Consider the following 18,101-nt stretch of genomic DNA (forward strand, 5'->3'; position numbering starts at 1 on the left):
GATGCCGGCCGACTCAGCTTTGCCAGGTACCTGAAGGGAGCAAGGACTAAAACTAGGGAGAAAGTAGGGGGAGAAAACCGAACCATGCCCTTGGGAACAGTGGTTGGGCCGAGCGGCATCGGTTCGAGTTGCTCCGAGTGTTTCTGGAAAACCACTTTTATGGCGCTTTCACATCTGGGCCAGCACAGACCGGACTGGGTAGCATTTAAAGTGTTCATATCTAGGTAGCCTTGTATTTTTCAGGTCCAACACACCCTCTGCCAACTGATTGGCTGGCTCAAATACACACCTACCTTTAGAGGAAGCCTCCGATTGGCGGATAGAATCAAGCAGTGGGAGCTCTCCGCGTGTGCATTTAACTCATTGGCTGCCAGCCGTTTCCTGATCGGTAAAGCCCTTCGCTGCCAGCGTTTCTCGCTGTTTTTACTGTTTTTTGAGTCACCGAACGTTGCACGCTAGGATGATGTCGACGCCAAAACAAAGCGGAGACTCACCTCTTACATCAGGAAGAATCTGCGCATTTCGAGCGTTATCCGTTCTTTCGTAACCCATTGCCGAACTGTGATCGGCAGAAGCTTTTCCGGTTCGCGCCTCTTTTTTTTCTTTTACAGGAACGGCCCAAAATGATCTAACACGTGGATTTTCTGCTTTCTGATCATGTGACGTGTGACGTATGCAGATGAAGATCGGCTTCATAGCTGAGCTGTTTGTTCTCTCGGTGCGGGGGCTCGTCCGACACCCACACAGAGAAAAATGCAAATGACAGTGAACAAGTTAGTTATAATGTTGAATGTTGAGAAGTCAACGTGGCCTCTGACTGAAGCTGCGTCTCTGCGCACTGCAGTGAGAAGTACACACACACACACACACACACACACACACACACACACACACACACACACACACACACACACACACACACACACACACACACACACACACACACACACACACACACACACACACACACACACACACACACACACACACACACACACACACACACACACACACACACACACACACACACACACACACACACACACACACACACAGCGTTTCCGCACCTTGAGCTGCACGGCCGTCATTTAAGGGAGACACCACAGAGTTTTCTGCACGTCTTTTGCCCTGCCCACTTCAGCTATCCTCAGAGCACAGCTAAAAAAGAACTAAACCATGAAATTTGATGGACTGCACAGAACGAATGTGCAAAAGATGTTCAAAAGGAAATCTGACACGCCCATGAAAGACCAGACCAAAGGAGGGCTAACATATTATTATGTGCACTAAGCATTACCATGACATCTGTTCCTCCCATCCAGACACAGGTATCATCCCACACTGCTTCTCACTGCTTCTCAATCACAGATATTATAAATAAAGTTTTACTTTACAGGTAAAAAAAAGTAACAGTCCACACGGAGTTAAAATTAGTCTTTTGTTGGGTTTTTAATCCCGTGTAAATTCATATAATAAACCCTTCACTAAAACCAATAAATATCAGAAAGTTGCGTTAATGTTAAAACACAACCGCACTGAAACTAACTCTACAGTTAAAGTGGCAGCACTCTGTTTGCTCCTCTGTTAATAAAGTTACCCAGATCAAACACACAGCTGACCTCTGACCCCTTTGAGCAGCTGGCCACTAAAGGCAGGCAAAGTAAAAAACTAGTCAAGCGTGAGTCACGCTGAGGATCCAAAACGCAGATCTGGTGCTGAACTGAGGCCTAAACAGAAGGTGAGGCATTTATGTGTTTTTGAGCTGATTGGGGATCAGATTTGGAGGTCAGAAATGACCGATTTAGGCTAGGAGGAGGAACATCAGGACGCTGAGTGCTGTTTTCTGCTCAGGACAGGAGGCCTAAAAGACTACATAATCAATACTATGGTAACTCTGCAGCCTGCTATTAGTGAACAAATGCCAATTAAAATGGAAGTTAATTGTTGATGAAGATAATGAGAGAAATAGGAAAAGAACATTTGATTCATCTGAAAGCAGAACACAAGATTGTCATATATTATTATATCCAAAGAGATGTGACGTGTGCATCCAAACCTAGAACACTTCGAGAGAGAGAGAGCGAGAGAGAGAGCGAGAGAGTGAGAGAGAGAGAGAGCGAGAGAGAGAGAGAGCGAGAGAGCGAGAGAGAGAGAGAGCGAGAGAGCGAGAGAGAGAGAGAGCGAGAGAGAGAGAGAGCGAGAGAGCGAGAGAGAGAGAGAGCGAGAGAGAGAGAGAGCGAGAGAGCGAGAGAGAGAGAGAGCGAGAGAGAGAGAGAGAATTTGTTTGTTAGTTAGCACTTCTGTCACTTAGTTACATTTATGTGGAGATGTTTAAAGGTGCATTATGGAAGTGTGACAGCCAAAACATGTATAGAAATAATAAATGTCTTCTTCATACATTCTCCTGCAATGCCCTGGTCCTGTAGAACGAGCCCTGGCATTTTTACTGTGATTGCCTGTTTTTCTGTAAAAATCACAGAAAAAGAGAGATGCTCGGGTCGAGCAGGCTGCTTCATGCGCGTTCACGCTCAGGCATCGCCCGTAGCATTTGCTATCCGTAGCTTTAGCAGCAGAGAGAGAGGCAGTGCCACTTTGTCGCTGTTCCTAACGCCTAGTGACAAAGCTAGCTACATTTCTGAGGACCCTTAGCTACTTTCTGTAGAACTTTCTTCTAGATATTTCCTGCTAATTAGCAACAAAATAGCCATTTTCACTCTGAACCATTCTTTGAACGTTGTTTCAGCTGTCATCAAGGATATAAATGTTACAGATACATAGAATATCACTGGTGTTTGAGCTCACCTAGTAAGACGTCTGACTTTCATACAAAAGACCTGGCTTTGATTCCAGGTGTGAACATTATTTGGAGTTTCTTTTTTACATTAATGGTATTTTTTTTTACAGTAAGATGCCCAAATTTTTATTTGAGACTCGCCGAACGGCATTGAATTCACAGATAAAAAAGATGTGGGTTCAACTTTCATTTTGGAACAATTTTTCAAGCAAGGGAAGGGAATGATCTGAGCATGCAGGAGGACTGACCCATCATAAACCTTTGTCGGCTGTGCTGAAGAGAAAGCTACAGAACCACATTATTTAAATAATTAGCTGCGTGTTCTCCTGTCCTCTGTGCCACACACACACACACACACACACACACACACACACACACACACACACACACACACACACACACACACACACACACACACACGGGACTGTCTCAGCTGTTATTTTCGTTAAGGAGTGTGCACGTACAGCAAGCGCGCCTCGTGCACGAGCCTACTATTGAAGCTGCCGTTACGCTTTTGTTTGGTTGATTTGTTGTAGTCCGAAAATATTGTTTTAAAGAACAGATTTCTTATTTTTTATTTGATATGTAAACATTTACAAAATCACAATTATAGCAATTATAAAGAAAAAAAGCTCAAAATGTTATTTAAATGCTGATGAACACAAATAAAGTAACTGACCATTTCTGTACTTTAAATAAACAACTGACATTTAATAAAGATGCTTCAGGATTTTACCAGCGTGTCTACTTTATTATATCATACTGGTGAGTTACTCTCTGGCTGAAATCAGGCTCGCCATCCAGCAGAGGAATTTAGACAACTTCTGTCACGCTGACGAAGGAGGTTTGGACCCAAATGCAGGAAGCCAGGACAACACAGTGAGGAGTGGTCGCAAAAATAAGAATCTTTTATTTTGGAGGAGCTGAGCGGGTCAGAAAAGGCAAAATCCAAAATACTCAGGAAAAAACACAGGAAGCAAACTAGAGATCCAGAAAAAAATTACCGAGTCTACTCGAGAGCACAGGAGGCAACAAGTAACGCTGACAAGGACAAACACAGAAGACAAGACCAGGGCTGAAACAGGACTGGTGATTACGGGAATTGGGCACAGGTGGGACTAATAAGCAGAGGAGAAGCAGAACCAAGAAGGGGAGGAAACCAGACCTAAAACCTGTAACACAAAAGCTACTGAACATAAATTAACCTATAAAATAAAGACACAGGAGAAACTCAAGATAAATAAACTAATGATCTAATAAGGAGGGGAACCATGAAGGGACACAGGAGACGAGGATGCGAGCATCACAACTTCATTCATTTTCTTTTCTTTTGCTGGTTGAATTTTCCTGGTTGTTTTTCAACCACCACATTTAATAATCTAAAGAAAAAATAAAACCATATTTTTTTTGTAAATTTATTATTTCTGAATCTGCACACAGAGGAAACAGTGTAAGTGAATAAATGAATGTTCCTAATGACAATTTGACAAAGGTTAGCAAGACACACAAACCAAAAGCATCCATTTGGTTGCTAAACTCTCTGCAAACACAAGGTAATCAGACCTTTTGCTTCTGGTTTTACTTCCTACTTTAGTGCAAATAAAACTAACACCACCTATCAAAGAATAAAAACAGGTGAAACTTGAATAATTAGGATATTGTGCAAAAGTCAATTTATCTTAAACTGAGAGACCATCTAAAGACCCAGGAACCCTTAGCAGGTGTTTTGGATTAATTAGCGGATTAAAATGTGACACTTTGAGCCTAGAATATTTAACATTTTCTCAATATTCTAATAGTCTGAGATTTTTAACTTTGGGTTTTCATATGCTCGTCGTCTTCCTCCGCTTATCCGGGTCCGAGTCGCGGGGGGAGCATCCCAACAAGGGAGCTCCAGACCGTCCTCTCCCCGGCCACCTCCACCAGCTCCTCCAGCAGGACCCCAAGGCGTTCCCGGACCAGATTGGAGATGTAACCTCTCCAACGTGTCCTGGGTCGACCCGGGGGCCTCCTGCCAACAGGACATGCACGAAACACCTCCCCAGGGAGGCGTCCAGGAGGCATCCTGACCAGATGCCCAAACCACCTCAGCTGACTCCTTTCGATCCGGAGGAGCAGCGGTTCTACTCCGAGTCCCTCCCGAATGTCCGAGCTCCTCACCCTATCTCTAAGGCTGAGCCCAGCCACCCTACGGAGGAAACTCATTTCGGCCGCTTGTATCCACGATCTCGTTCTTTCGGTCATTACCCAAAGCTCATGACCATAGGTGAGGATTGGGACGTAGATCGACCGGTAAATCGAGAGCCTGGCTTTCTGGCTCAGCTCCCTCTTCACCATGACAGATCGGCTCAGCGTCCGCATCACTGCAGACGCCGAACCAATCCGCCTGTCGATCTCCCGATCCCTCCTACCCTCACTCGTGAACAAGACCCCGAGATACTTAAACTCCTCCACTTGAGGTAGGACCTCTCCTCCGACCCCTCTCCCCATAATTATCACAATTATAGCAATTATCTGGCCTTGAATGGAATTAGCCTATCTCAGATTAGATTCACCTTTTAGCAGAATTAATGACATAAATAAACTTTTGCACCAAATTCTAATTTTCCCACTTTCATATCTATGTCTGGAGGGTAATCAGTTAACATGTAGGAATGTTTATTTAACACATTTAGTTTTGCAACTCATTAGTGTTTGAGACCGCCAACATTGCTGTCAAATGACAACTTTTCACTGACTCACTGTGGTTCTGACTTGGTTCAACCTTTCTGGTCCTCTGGGGGCCCCAAGCAAATAGCTGCCTTACCTATCGCCGTGTGTCGCCTCTGAGGGCACGTCCCTGTGTAGCCCCCCAAAACAACACCCAGGGCAACAATGAAAAGTGACTACTGGGCTTTCAATGTACCACAACTTTAAATTATAATTCTAAACATTTAAATAGTTGCATGATTGCATCAAGAAACCTATTTTGTTGTCATTTTGACAAGGCCTTATCCCAGTACCACTTAGGAACCTTTTAATATGACCTAATTCACCTAATAAGGTTGAGTCTTTTAGTAGCAGTGACTTGTTTAAGATCTCTGGATGAACATCCAACTGATGGAGGTTAAAGAAAGCTGATCAGGTATGGAGAGTGAAGCTGAAGGCTTTTGTCTTCTGTACAAGCTCTGTTGGGTTAATCTGTGATAGGTTTAGCTGTACACATGAGGAGTGTGTGATGTAGAGAAGACTGACTCATCCCATCATGGTTACATGACAAAAATAATCCTTTCACCATGCGTTGACCTATTTTATTTTCTTCACATCAAAACAGTGTCTCGCTTCTTCTGCAAAGCAGCATGGATACCCCGACAAGTCACCTCACACAGGTGAGTTTAAACACTGTAAACCCAAAAGTTCAAAATAATCAAATATATTGAGTAGATAAAATTCATAAGTTTAAAAAAATATTTTAGAACTCAAATGTGTTGAGCTTGTTCAAACTTTTCCTTGTTTTAAGTACATAGAACTCAAATGTTTTCACTAATCTGAACTATTTCTTTTTTTAAGTAACCGTAACTTAAGCTAATCAATAAAGACAACTTTAATGAGTAATATTAACAAAAAATAATTTATTATTTTATGTTTCTATATTATTCCATTCATCTTTACTTCAACCCTAAAGTGTGTCTGATAAAAATACTTGTATCTTTTTTTTTTAAATTGTGGATTTATAGGAAAAACAACCATGAACTAGCAGTGCATTGTGGGTAGTCATATTTTCAGTTATTTAGCTCTATTTTGGGGTGTTTATGCATGTTTATTGTGGATGATTGTTGTTCTCAGTTATTATTTCATTCAGTGTTGCAGATGTGGTGTTGGCCCCATAAGTGAGGAGGTTGGTCAAAGTAATGCTGAATGGCTGTGCCGTCCCATTGTTATTAATACTGTGGTTGTTCACACCAGATACTCTTGACTTGACTTTGAGTGTTCCACTTTCATTGGCTGTTAGCATCTAGGGGTGTGTGAGCCATGATCTGGCGTTAGTGCCTTCACCAGCCTGCCACATTGCCATTTTTAAGTTAATTCAACTTATTTGGTTAGGGTTTAATAGGTCCATTTAGAGTTCTTTTAAGTTATATTATTTAAGTAAAAACGTGTAATAAAGTTAAAATAAAATAAAATATGCAAGATTTGTGAAATGAAACTTTGTAAGCTGTTTAAGTGCCAAGTTATAGGTTGAAGGTAGTTAAATGCTTTAATTTAATTCAGTCATGGTAAACTTAGTTTTTAGATAAGTTAACTTAAAAATTGTTACGTAATCAGTTTCCTCATAAATTTTGAGTTCAGTGAACTTATTCATGGTTACAGTGTGTTGCCATGGTTACGCACTTTGTTTTTATAGTCTTCTTCAGTGTCCATCCACCGTGTGTCTGATGAAGAGGAGGAAGTGTGTGGCGCTCAAGACGTGGAGCTAAAATTTGTGACACTGGAAAATGAGGAAGGGGAGGAGCCTATTTGTAACCTCAATACTTTGGGGAAGAGCTATTGTCATAGTAACAGGAAGGGTTGCATGCTGCTGAGCATCTGTGGAGTCGTCATATTTGCTGCAGGTAAAAACACTTAAGTGACCAATCGCTCCATCACCCTGATAATTATATGATTATTGTGTTTATCTGTGAAAGCGTTCCTATTGGCCTTCGCTGTGTTTAGTGGGCGGTACCACTGCTTCCAGGTGGATGACGTGGAAGAAGAGGGCAAACAGCAGGGAGGTGGGGCTACTGCACCTGCAGGGGCGGGGCTTTACCTGGGAGAGCTGAGAGAGATGATGAGGAAGCTACTGCAGGATGAAGATATCCACAATACTGTCAGGTACCAGAAAGTAACTAAGTACTTCAACTCAAGTAAAGTCTCAGCTTTAAAATACTTTAAAAACACATTTCAGACATTTATTAAAAGTTCAGATACTTGTAACACCCAACGTTTGACCAGCTGTAGGATTAATTTACCGGACTTAGACCAAATAACACAGCTTCAGTTGAAAAACCTGCTGAAGTGCAGTAGGACCTATGCAAGTGTATACAAGTAATAAACAATATATAAATATATGAATTATAAAGTTTATAGAAATGAAATAATAGTTAAAAAAACACCCCCGGGAGACCGAGTTTGTATAATGGTTGGTTTATGCTTGAGGCGTCCGCGAGGTCCACACGGCTCCGCGCGGAAAAGTTGCATCATTTTAACCACCACGCCCCTCCACCGCGCCTCTGCACCGCCCAAAATTTCTGCACCGCGCACCTAGGAAATTTTCTAACTACGCGGACGGTCGGACGCGGAAAAACATGGCGGACCGGCAAGAACTAGTATGGCAGCGGTTCGTAAATACAGACATTTGTATGATTCAGCTCTCAGAGATCACCGTGATCAACATGTTGTTAATAATTCCTGGAGAGAAATAGCTCGCGCTGTCGGAAAAGACGAGGACACTGTTAAAAATGCTGGAATCCCATGTTGTAAACAACAGTAGTTTTTAATTCTACTATGGTGTAGTGTTGGATGCATGCTGTAGAGCTCCATGCTGCCCCCTACAGTTTGGGAGAATATTGGCTCACCGCAGAGACAAGCCGCATGAACCATAAACGCTGCGAGTTGTGAAGTGCATTCCCTCCGCGAGCCGCATCACCAAGCCGAAAGTGAATGCGTCAAGCATAAACCAAGCTTCAGGGGATACTAGAGGGGGATGAAGAACACAAGGAGACACATGAGGGAGACGCAGACGCAGACCATAACAGTGTTCTAACTTGTTTAGCTAGAAATAAATCTACTTATATTTTGGAGCTGTTGGCAAAAAGTCTGACAGTGGGAATGAGAGCAGCGTGTAAAGGGCTGTTTTTGGTTTACAAACGGTGAAGCTGTTATGAAACATGATGATTGGAGTTAGACTCTCAGGTGTGTTTGCCTGTCAGCCAGATCAGCAGAGCTCCTCATCCTCCAGGCTCCTCAGAGGGAACGGCTTTGGCATCGGAGATACTGCGTCGCTTCAGGAAGTTGCAGATGGATCACACATGGACCGAGTCTCTGTACGCCACGCTGCAGTTTCCCAACAGGTAGGGGTCGCAGTTACAGGTCACACACTCAAGCATGCATGCACACACACGCAAACACACACACACACACACACACACACACACACACACACACACACACACACACAGATGGAATTACCGACTTAGAAAATAAAATAAAGTATTCGTTACAGGAGCGTTAGGAGGTTCTAAGCACATTCTGGGTTTTCAAACCTTAATTATGAACTAACAGCTCTGATTTTACTTGTTGACATTTTTTTCTTTAAGGTTTTAAACTGATATTTAATTATCCTGAATTATGTCATTCAAGCATCTTTTATTCACGTAATTTTCATTCTTTTGCATAGAACATTTAATTTAGCCATGCTGGCATGTGTCAACGTGTGAAACCTCTTAAATACGTCCTGTCTTGTTGATATCAGCCTGAATAATTCAGGTCTGAAACACCTCTGGTCAGAACATGGACTGGTGATGTCAGCGTTCAAGTTCAGCAGGAATTTCATAATATTTGAGTGGAAATATCGTATTGACCTGAATATAGGACGAGTTTTTTTCATTGAAAACAATTTTAACATGTGGAGTTGTCTTATAATCAGGGTCTAACCATTACACGACCGTAACAGCAGAGGGCGCCAGGGTGTACGTTCTCAACAGGAGAAAGAAACAGAGACAAGAGGTCCGGAGCAGCATGGACTCAAAGTGGGGCACGTTAACTAGCTATAAAGGCTGAGTTATGCGAATGATAAGATGACCGCTGTGAGTTCAGCAGAAGCAACAAACATTGCATGCATGGACAGGACAACACATTCTCACACCCAAAGCATCAAAATATGACGCGTGTGACCAAGCCTCAATATATGACGATTCGGGACGCCCCAGCGCGTCAGGAGACGACGATCAGGGACACGCTGATGGCGCACCGTCCCAGAGCGTCGGTATCCGACGCCGGTGGTGAGACAGACATTAGAACTACTTGTGAACTACTTAACCTTCCCCTCACCGCAATCCTAACCTTAAGGTCACAGTTTATGGACCTTAAGGTTAGGATTGGGGTGGGGGGAAGGTTAAATAGTCGAATAATGTCCGTGTGACCGCGGGCGTCAAACACTGATGCCAGCCGAGCCACGTGTCCCAGCGTGTCCCTGATCGTCATCTCCTGACGCTCTGGGGCATCCCGAATCGTCATATATTGAGGCTTGGTCACACGTGTCATATTTTGACGCTTTGGGTGTGAGAATGTGTTGGCATGGATGCCTTGGATGGGAGGAGTCGGCAGATGTAGCGATCTGATGGTACACCCATAGACGTAGCTTTGACTTGAGAAGCGGAGGGGACACGACCGGAATGAGGACCGGAAAGGGGGATCTTTATAGGAAGTATACAAAAAATTATGTATAAAACTACGGCCCAGAGGCCCTTTTATGCACTGTCAGGAATGCAGAACTGTCAAGTGCACAGGTGGCAGGAATGACCAATCACACATTAGCAAGCATCGTCAGAGCCAATAGATGAGCTTATGGACGGTTCTGATAGGAAACAGGCTTCAACACAAGTGGTTGTTTTCCGCTCGGTCCAAGTGCTCCACCAGTGTCTAATATAACATAAGATTGTTTTTGGACGGTGAAAAGTGCTGGGGGGGTGGGTGGGTGGGTGGTGGTGGTGGTGGGGGGGTGGTGGTGGTGGGGGGGGGGGGGGGGGGGGGCTAAACTATGTCCATGGGTACACCCCGCAGCAGCAGCAGAAGAGTGAGTGAGTACAGCAAGGCAGAGGGCATCTGTGAATAAACGTCTCATTAGACATTTGATTTCACATGAGTCAGAAGTTTTAGCTCTCGACATAAACACACACCTGAAAACTTTTTTGGACTCAGTTACATATTTTTTACCAGCATACCAATCAAACCACCAGGTGATGCTCATCTGTTTGCTATTTTTATTTTTTATTTTTTTTGGGTGGTCCGTGTTTCTCACAGAGCTCAGAAGACCTCCCTGAAGCTTGTGGACTCTGCAGGCCGGGTGTCTGAACAGATTCCTCTGAACCCATTGGATTATTGTCCATACAGCGCAGCTGGAAACTACACAGTGAGGAAGAATGACAATAAGTGTTTGTCCTTTCGTTACGTACGCCTCCAGTTATTTTGACCCATCTTTCTGCAGGGGGGTGTTGTCTATGCTAATTATGGGCGCCCAGAGGATTTTAATTGGCTGAAGAGTGTGGGCGTATCTGCAGCCGGCTGTGTGGTGGTGATGCGTGTTGGAGGTGGAGTCAGTTTTGCTGAGAAGGTGTGGTTGGCTGAGAGGAATGGAGCGGGCGGCGTTCTAATCTATCCGGACCCTGCTGACCTGCCGCAGGACCCTCGCCGGCTGGGACTGAACCCACACACTGCCGTGTTAGAACACGTAATGCACAAATGCTCATGTAAACAAACCTAAACCACATCCGAGTTCCAGACCAAACATTTGATCCCTCTACAGGTTCACCTTGGGTCAGGTGACCCCTTCACACCCGGCTTTCCCTCCTTCAATCACTCGAAGTTCCCACCTATCCCATCCTCTGGCCTGCCAACGATCCCAGCCTTGCCAATCACTGCCAATGTGGCTGCCAAGCTGCTAAGGTGACCCCCCTTCCCTCTTCTCTGTTTGGTTCCGGTGAAGTGCAGGTGAATGGCTTAACTCGGCCACATTTCCAAATAAGAGAGACGCTACACATGAACACATGCACCAACCCTTCCCCTGTCCCATGTGTAATCGTGTGAGATCAAACGGGACTTTGGTGTTAGAAAACATGATGGAGGGGAACAGTGCAGCCCATTTCCATCACCTCACTTTCTGATTGGCTACTTAAGCCACAGTCAAAAGGAAGCCCCCTTGTATGTCCTCTAAATTGAACCAAGATAGTCCAACACATATGATATCCCCGATTTATGATTGAAGTGGTCCCAATTTCCTTTCAAGTAGACCAGAGCACTCCTAACACACCCCACATGGCAGGGATATCTGATAAGATTATCTTAGAGCATTTTCAGTAATCAGGCATGTACTTAAGATGGTCGGAAGGCGGGATTGTGTCAAAATTCAGCAGTGGGAAGAAGAGCTCACCTGACATCACAAATTTGTGTCTTAGCCAACTGTCTGGTCCAGCCTGTCCTCCATCTTGGAAAGGACGTCTGCCATATGTCCACTGCCTACTCGGTCCGAACCTCAGCTCTGGACGTAGACTCCAGATGACGGTCCACAACGTGATGATGCCCATCTTGCTCAACAACATCTTTTCCTCGTTGGTGGGTCGCGTTGAGCCAGGTATGCTCTGACATCACAACCCAGACAGGTGAGTGTCTTTGTAGCAGCTATAAACCATTGACCTACCTATCAGACCAGTACATCATACTGGGAGCGCAGAGGGACTCATTGGGCCCAGGAGCTGTGAAATCTGGAGTTGGAACAGCGATTCTGTTGGAGTTAGCGCGAACCTTCTCAGTCATGGTCAAAAATGGTAAGAGTTACCTGAACACAAGTGCTTGTCTTTTGAAACAGAAGAGCATAAGACCATTTGTGTAACGTCTCCTAAGAAGGGTTGTACTTTTTCAGGTTTTAGTCCCAGACGCAGTTTGTTATTCGTCAGTTGGGATGCAGGAGATTTTGGGAATGTTGGAGCGACTGAATGGCTTGAGGTTATTTAAATCATCACACAAACTCAGATTCTGACTTGTTAAATCAACAACTGACTTGAACCTGCGATTCTCAGGGTTACCTGACCATGCTCCACCTGAAAGCTGTGGCCTACTTCAGTCTAGACCAGGCTGTCATGGGTAAAACTCAGCTCTCAGCCAATAAACACACACATTTACGCTGCCAGCCAATCAAAGAGTGAAAACTTGCTGGTCTGCCTTTCCACCAACAGGTGATGACATCTTGTCAGCCTACACCAGTCCGTTACTGGTCGACCTGCTGGATGCTGCCATCAAACAGGTGAACAATTAACCAGCCTTGTGTTTTCACAGCGCGGTTTTCTTAGCATTTTTAAAGGCAGTTCGAAATCTGGGTGTTGTGATTGATGAACACCTGACCTTTAAAGATCATGTTGCCTCTGTTGCTCGTTCATGCCGCTTTGCGCTGTATAACATATGAAAGATCAGACCATACCTAACACAAGATGCCACCCAGCTCCTGGTGCAATCTACTGTCATCTCCCACCTCGATTACTGCAACGCCCTTCTAACTGGTCTTCCAGGCTGTACTGTGAGACCTCTTCAAATGGTCCAGAACGCAGCGGCGCGTCTGGTCTTCAATCAGCCAAAAAAAAGCACACATCAACCCTCTGTTCATTGAGCTCCACTGGCTACCGCTAGCAGCACGCATCAAATTCAAACTGCTAACACTAGCATACAAAGTCCGAGATGGTACGGCTCCCATCTACCTGAATCCTCTTGCAAAGGCTTACGTCTCGGCCCGGCCGCTCCGGTCATCACAGGATGGTCGGCTAGCAGTGCCTACACCACGCTCAGGACAATCCAGACTCTTCTCATGCATCGTTCCACAAACGTGGAATGACCTTCCAAGCACTACCAGAACAGGAGCTTCCTTTTCAATTTTCAAGAAACTCCTGAAGACCCTGCTCTTCAGAGAGCATCTTCTAAACTAGCACCCTCCCTGCACCCGCCCCCCCTCTCTACTGTCCACTCCTTGTTCCCTCCTCTCCATGACTGATGTCAAGTTGTTGTTGTTATTGTTGTTGTTAGCCTCAAGGGCAACATGCCGATTATCCCTTGTAAGTCGCTTTGGACAAAAGCGTCTGCTAAACACATAAACATAAACATTTTCAGATGCCAAGTGTAATAATTAGGTAAAGGCATTAGTACTTGGACCTTTATTTTTTTGCTGTGCCTGTGCTACCATCACTTACTAATACGAGCTAGACTTGATTCACAAATGCAATGCTTCACACACACTTCTACCTCATTCTGAATGTCACCGGTATACTGTAGCTCTGTTTGTAGATGTATACGGTCTCACCAAGGTGAAGTTATGTTTTGGTGTTGCAGGTGGAGCATCCTAAACATGCAGGTCAGACCATCTACAGCCAAGCTGAGGGGGACGGAGGCAGCTGGAGGATGTGAGCACGCAAACACACGTGTGATTTTTTCATCATGCAAAACCCAAATGTGATGTTTATGACCAATGAGGTGTTTCTCTGTAGAATGAAGCCTTTATATCTGAACAGTGGAGCCTATAGTTTCACTGCCTTTGCTGGAGTTCCAGCCATGGAGCTCAGGTTCACTGAGGTATGGTTCACTGTGTTAAACAAACAGCACCAAATTTGCTAGGGACTATCAGTGAATCTTGTATAGTGGGTGCGAGTCGTTTTAAGTTTAAATTTAATATCCAATGTCTTAAAATGTAACACCATTGTATCACATCACAAGGCGTCATTATTTTTTTAACAAGACGTGTGTGTATTCAGGAGCGAGCTTTCCCTTTCATCAACACGCCGTTGGACAGTGTTGCGCGTCTGCAGGAAGTCCTGGGAGGTCGTTTGGGGGTTACTGGGAGGAGCGTAGGGGAGCTGGTGGGAGAAATGGCACTGCGATTGCTCCACGATCACATACTACCTCTACGCATCACTTCTTACGCACAGACGGTGCTGCAGTTCAGCGCTCAGCTCAACAAACACTCAGCTGAGCTGCAGGTTGCACTACTTTACCTAACACAGATGTTCAGGTGGTGTGATTTTACATCCAACCAGGGGTGATAATGTCTTTTGATTATCTTCAGTCCAGAGGTATTTCTCCTCAGTGGCTGTTCAGTGCCAGAGGAGACTACAGTCGTGCTGCTGAGATGCTGCAGAGAGGCACTGATTACAGCGACCTACACGACCCCGCCGCTGCACGCCTTTACAACACCCGCATCATGAAGGTATGAGTACTACAGGTGCTCAAGCATCACTACATCAACATCGTGAATCTTTGGGGGTTATTTGTTGATAAATACAACAAACACGCTTTCTTGACAAGCCTCAGTCTTTGTGTGAGGAGAAAAGTTTAAAGATAAAAACAAACGACTCGCGGTTATACGAAAATAGCTGGGATGTTGGTACTTTTGGGTCGGAGCGCTGCTTCAACAGTGATACCCTGAACAGTGAGGGTCGAGCAAAATATCAAACGTGTTTGATATTTGTGCTAACACTCATGAGATGTTAATCACCTCTGGTAACCCCCTGTAAACTACATGACACAAAACTTGCCCCAACCTCAAAGATTTCAGGAAAATTGGTTTAAGATGGTCCAAAAATGGCACAGTGTACACCCAGCTTACTAGAAGTGGCTCAGATAAGCTTGCTCCACACACTGACTGGATTCACCCTTAGACGTGAGGAGCTTTCCAAGAGGAGCGCAGAGGAATGGGCTCTATACACGGGAGGCGACATCGCCTCTCCTCCATTCATTTTCAATGAGACATGCAAAACAAAGCCATAATAGCGAGTCTCCCTCCTACTAAGCGAAACACGAAAAACGTGCGTGTGAAATTTTGCGCTCGTGCACGTGCCGCGCACAGGCGACCCAGCTACGCGATCCCAGAAAGTTGAAATATTTTCAACTTATCATCGCGGTCGCTCGGACGACGACCAAGGAGATTTCTTGTAATATGGTTTGTAATATGGGATGAACCCATCCTCGGGTTTTTTTTTTTAAATTGTAAAATCAGAAGTAAGATTTCACCTAACTCTAGCAGCACCGTCTGAAACATCATAACTACCGCTTTTTAAACTCTGAACTGCTTAAATAACCTTGATTCCCTCCAACCTGACACAGCCAATCAAAAAAACGGAAGATTCGATTTCGCCATGGAACAGAACACGTCGACGGCGTTGCCGCTGGCTGCTGCCGCGGGTCGCCTCTCGTGTCAGGTAATAAAGTGACAGTGACAAATTTTGCTGATCGCGGTCGTTTGTCGCCTCCCGTGTGTCGAGCCCATTAAGCAGCTGCTCCTCCACATTAAAAGAGTCTATTCAGGTGATTTAAGCATCTGGTCAGGATGGGCGGAAATGTTTTAAACTCTTCTTGGGTCTTGGTTTCAGGTGGAATACTACTTCCTGTCTCAATACGTGTCTGCTATGGAGACACCATTTCGTCACGTGATCCATGGCCGTGGCAACCACACACTAAGTGCCCTCACTAAACACTTGGCTCTGCTGACTTCTGACCCTGTACGGTTTGATGAGAGTCATTTCAGACGACAGCTGGCTCTGTTCACCTGGACGCTGCAGGGAGCTGCCAATGCACTGAATGGAGATGTGTGGAGCATACACAACACACACACCTACACACACTGACCAACACAACAATATCGTACGGATATTTTGGGCCAACTGTACCACAAGAGGAGTCAGGGCTGTGCTGTGAGATAAACTGGTATCATCTGGAAATGAGCTGGGACAGGAAAAGAAGGGTGTCAGAACTGGAATGAGAACAGTGTTTGTCATTAGCTTGGAGAAAACAAAGAATGATGGATTAATAAATAAAGACTTACTGGAATCTGTTTTATTACCTGTTAACAACCAAAAACTTTTTGGAAATAAGCCTTTTAAAGACTTTCTTGGGTCATTCTGTGGCTTAATGTGGAATCAAACTTTACTGCTACTGTATCATTTTCATTGTGTATGTGTGTGCACAGTAAAAAACTGACTGTGAAATTTACATAAAAACAGTGTGAATACACAACAGAAAGGTCCTGTAAACTGAAAAACTTTTTTTTCTGTTGCAAATGCTTAAAAATCCAAAGCAATATGTTTTATGTAATATCTACATTAACATTATGTGAAAAAACACATTTATTTGTTAAAACAACAAACAGCGTTAATCAATACAGAAAAATACTGTAATACTTGTAACAGAACAAATTTTGACAAGATCACATTAAAATATTGTAAAAACTACAATTCTTGCCAGTTCTTTTTGAAAATACGGAGATCTGTAAGTCACTTTACAGGTTTAAGCTGTACTTTTAACACAGTTGATTAAATCATGTGTAATAAATTAGATTATGTGTTATTTAATAAGCCATAAGGCGTGGGATTCCATAGGAAATATGAAATCCACCTTACGGATCTGTGAAGTTATTTAAACACGAAGATTGGAACTTCTTATTGCAGGGATTAGATAACAACTTCGAATTCACTCTGAGGCCCTGTCCACACGTAGCCGGGGATCTGCCAAAACGTAGATATTTTTCTACGTTTTGGCCTGTCATCCACACGAAAACGGAGTTTTTTCACACGAAAACGGATCTTTTTAAAAACTCCGGCCAAAGTGAAGATCTGCGTTTTCTCCGTTTTGGGTGTTTGCGTGTGGACAGACAAAACCGGAGTTTTAAGATCCGCAACGTCACTTTCCGCGACAAATAATGCTGACATCACGTGTGCGACCTGTGTTTACACTAGCCGGCATCATGGAAGCCCTCAGAGCTGCGCTCGCTTTATCAATTGTCCAAGCGCTTTTTGCTCGTTTGTTGTTGCAAGCGGAATTACTGCTCCTTGCGGAAGACCACAGACGAAGGACGAGGCTCAATGTCAAGGAAAGTAAAGTGCTATTATCAGGAGAGGGAGAATGAATAAATGGTTAGCAACAGTGTTCAAGACGATGGCCCTCTCCATGAGGCTAACACAGCTCAGCAGAACATCATTGTAGCTTCTTCTGAGGAGAAAAACACTTAGCTGTTAACTTTATTTTTTTCTCTGACATACCAGGAAATAATACATTTAAAGAGCAGATTGTAGAAGACTCCTCCTTGAACCGTCACCTTATCGTGGTGGAGGAGTTTGAGTGCCCTAATGATCCTAGGAGCTATGTTGTCTGGGGCACTTAGTGCCCCTGGTAGGGTCTCCCATGACAAATTGGTCTTAGGTGAAGGGTGAGACAAAGAAGGGTTCGAAGGATCTTTCATGGCGGTTAAAACGAAGAGTCGGAGTACCCGGCCCGGAGGGTTACCGGGGTCCCACCCTGGAGCCAGGCCTGGGGTTGGGGCCCGTGAGCGAGCGCCTGGTGGCCGGGCTTTCGCCCATGGGGCCCGGCCGGGCCCAGCCCGAACCGGATACATGGGCTCGTCCAACTGTGGACCCACCACCCGCCAGGAGGAACATGAAGGGTCCAGTGCAATGCGAATCGGGTGGCAGACCAAGGCGGGAGCCTTGGCGGTCCAATCCCCAGACAAGAAAACTAGTTTTTGGGACATGGAACGTCACCT

The 18,101-nt window shown here is 44.6% G+C and overlaps 1 protein-coding gene across 1 annotated transcript; it reads left to right on the forward strand.

Annotated features, from left to right (window-relative positions):
• The first annotated feature begins 1,612 nt into the window (after nt 1-1,612).
• Nucleotides 1,613-16,797, forward strand: tfr2 (transferrin receptor 2). Its single transcript, XM_015946587.3, has 18 exons — nt 1,613-1,738; nt 6,108-6,162; nt 7,179-7,386; nt 7,459-7,645; nt 8,743-8,883; nt 10,835-10,943; nt 11,019-11,261; nt 11,337-11,476; nt 11,986-12,161; nt 12,235-12,354; nt 12,450-12,532; nt 12,607-12,670; nt 12,763-12,830; nt 13,904-13,974; nt 14,059-14,143; nt 14,323-14,547; nt 14,634-14,774; nt 15,937-16,797. The coding sequence occupies exons 2-18, from the start codon at nt 6,133-6,135 to the stop codon at nt 16,189-16,191; spliced, it is 2,346 nt and encodes a 781-aa protein (XP_015802073.3). The 5' UTR covers nt 1,613-1,738; nt 6,108-6,132; the 3' UTR covers nt 16,192-16,797.
• Nucleotides 16,798-18,101: the final 1,304 nt, after the last annotated feature.

Source organism: Nothobranchius furzeri, chromosome 14, assembly GCF_043380555.1.
Source record: "Nothobranchius furzeri strain GRZ-AD chromosome 14, NfurGRZ-RIMD1, whole genome shotgun sequence".
In the NCBI taxonomy this organism is placed as follows: Eukaryota; Metazoa; Chordata; class Actinopteri; order Cyprinodontiformes; family Nothobranchiidae; genus Nothobranchius; species Nothobranchius furzeri.